At 63.7% G+C, this 2,450-nt stretch overlaps 1 protein-coding gene across 1 annotated transcript in view; it reads right to left on the bottom strand.

Annotated features, from left to right (window-relative positions):
* Positions 1 to 1,038, bottom strand: part of ASPHD2 (aspartate beta-hydroxylase domain containing 2) — a 4,712-nt gene extending 3,674 nt beyond the window's left edge. Inside the window, exon 1 of the mRNA XM_015421279.1 lies at positions 25 to 1,038. Within this exon, the coding sequence (XP_015276765.1) occupies positions 25 to 832 (808 nt within the window). The 5' untranslated portion in view covers positions 833 to 1,038. The remainder of the gene's footprint in view (positions 1 to 24) is intronic.
* Between the last annotated feature and the right edge of the window lie 1,412 nt (positions 1,039 to 2,450).

A 2,450-nucleotide genomic window follows, 5' to 3' on the forward strand; every position in this document is an offset into this window, starting at 1 on the left:
TGTCAGCCAGGCCGGCACACGTACCCAAGTGGCAGCGGATGCGGATGTTGGTGGGGCCGTAGTGTTCGGCGATGACCGTGCCGGGGGTCAGCACAGAGATGCAGGCGTTCCCAAAGACGTTGTTGCCCACGCAGGTGCGGAGGCTGCCCAGCAAGCGGTACGTCCGGGGGCACTTCCGACAGTTCCGGGGCACGCAGGTGCCCTGGTTGACCAGGAAGAAGGTCAGCCACTCCCCGCTGGGCGTGCTGTTGACCTTCCAGCCCTGGGGCAAGCTGCAGTTGGAGAAGGCCTTGTAGAGGGCCTCAAACTCGCACAGGATGGTCGGGAAGTTCCTCTCCAGCAGCTCCACGTCGTGCTTCTGAGCCTCCCGGGAGAAGTAGGGGGAGCTGGGCAGGTCGGGCAAGAAAAAGACTTCCGGCTTCTGGATGGAGGGCCGGCTGGTCAGGTAGCGGCCCTGTTCGCGGATGCCCTTGTGGATCCGGCCCATGCCCGACCAGGAGTAGCGCTTGGCGTACTCCTGCAGGTTGTGGTACAGTTTCTGGTTCAGGCCGTCGCTGTGGGCGCAGCGCACGCACTCTGGCGAGTGGCAGTGGGCGTAGCCGTTCTGCAGGCTGCCGACGTCGACGCCCTGCATGAGAGAGTTCACCGTGACGTACGCCCGGGGCTGCTCACGCCCAACGTGGTAGCAGTACCACACAAACATGGCGAGGAGGAAGGCCACGGTGCCCAGTGCGGTGGTGTTGCAGTCCCGGACACCCTGGATCCCCGTGCCGATGACGTCCCTCAGCCTGTCGAGGGACCCGCTCCACCCCATCAGCCACTCCAGAGGCATTTTGGGGGAGGGATGCGCCGGAGGAGAGTCAAGCTGCCGGTTCAGTCCTCGAGTTCCCCCGGGGCGCTCACCCAACGTGAGTCGGCACCATGGGCGGGCGGGCGTACGTACGCACAGGCCCTCCGAGCCCGTCAGACCAGCCTGCCCCCACTCCGTGGTCAGCACACATCTGCTGCCGCCAACCTCAGGGGCAGTCCTGCAGAGGTTTCAGGGGGATTCATGCTGGAGAGGCAAAGCGCTCGGCTCTCCGCCCTGCGCTGACGTGGCACTCACTCACACACCACTTCCGGGCCGTCCGCTGCAGATTCGCTTTTGTGGCATGGCGGGAGCCCCTTGCTCGCACAGCCTCCTGTTCAACCCCAGAACTGCATCCTTCTCCTGCGCGGGCTTCTCGCAGAGGATCTGGGAGCCACAACTGTCACCGAACCAAGCCCACGTTCTCCTCCCAGGGATGGTTCTGAAACGAAGAGGAGGAGGATGAGAACAGGGAGACGGAACTCACACTGCCCCCTGCCTGGCTGCACCGTGCCCACTGATGCCCCTCAGCTCTGTGCCCCACAGGTCATCTCTGGGTGCCTCCGAAGGGGTGGAGAGCAGTCTCTCAGGGAGTGGGGGCAGGGCCTGCACGCCTGCACACACTATCCCCCTCTGGTCAAGCAGGTTTTTAGATGGGGCAGGACCCCAAGTAGCAAGGCCTCTGTCAAAACCAACGCTCCCTCCAAGCTGCGGAGTCCTGTGAGCAAAAATTCTACTCTGTGAGCTCCCGGCATTAAAGTTGTGAGCGAGAAATTTGGCTCCTGCAGAAATCAGTTTGCTCTGGAGCCCTCCTTCCTGAGTGAAGGCAGAAATCTGTGAGCTGGAGGCTAAAGAACTGTGAGCTGGCTCACACTAACTCAGCTGAGAGGGAGCACTGGTCAAAACCTCCTTCAACGCTCTAAAAAAGTGACTGTCTCACTCTGCTGCCTTTAATGGCACCCCCAAAGGACCCTCCCACCACATCTCCACTTCAGGGCCTCTGCCCCGGTGGGGCACAGAGCTTCCGCCATGGAGAAGCCCTGAGGGACGCCTCCCTGGTGCTGAACACGCAGCTCCTGGGCTCGGGAGCCGCCTGCCTGCCTCTGTCCCTGCTCTGAGCCCCACCCCCCCAGCCTCTGGAGCAGAGCAGCAAAGAGAGGCGGGACTGTTCCTGAGGCACTGACGCCCTCTTGTCAATCACCTGTCGACAGGTGCTACCGTGGGTTTTGGAAAGACACCGGGTGCCCCTTCTGTGAAGGCGCCCGTGTGAAGTGGGACCCCTGGGGAACAGGTGTGCCACTGCCCAGAGAGGGGCCAGGCCTTGGTCCTCCTCCCAGCGGCCTTCCGTCTGGCTGCTGCTCTGGGCCCGGGCAGAGCCGTCCTCCACTGGAGGGTCTGGTGGGAAGGGAGGCCCCCATTCCTGCCCCCCCCAGGAAAACGGCTTGCTGGGTGTGGCCCCCATTAGCCTCACATCTCCTCTCCTCAGAGAGGGGCTCGATCCCCAACGGGAGAAGGGCGGCCACCCGCGGAGGCAAGAGCCGGGGACCCCCTGGGGGTGGATCCTGCAGCGCTGAAGCCACCGGCACCCACCCCAGAGAGCCCG

This window comes from Gekko japonicus, unplaced genomic scaffold, assembly GCF_001447785.1.
Source record: "Gekko japonicus isolate JY-2015 unplaced genomic scaffold, Gekko_japonicus_V1.1 scaffold416, whole genome shotgun sequence".
In the NCBI taxonomy this organism is placed as follows: Eukaryota; Metazoa; Chordata; class Lepidosauria; order Squamata; family Gekkonidae; genus Gekko; species Gekko japonicus.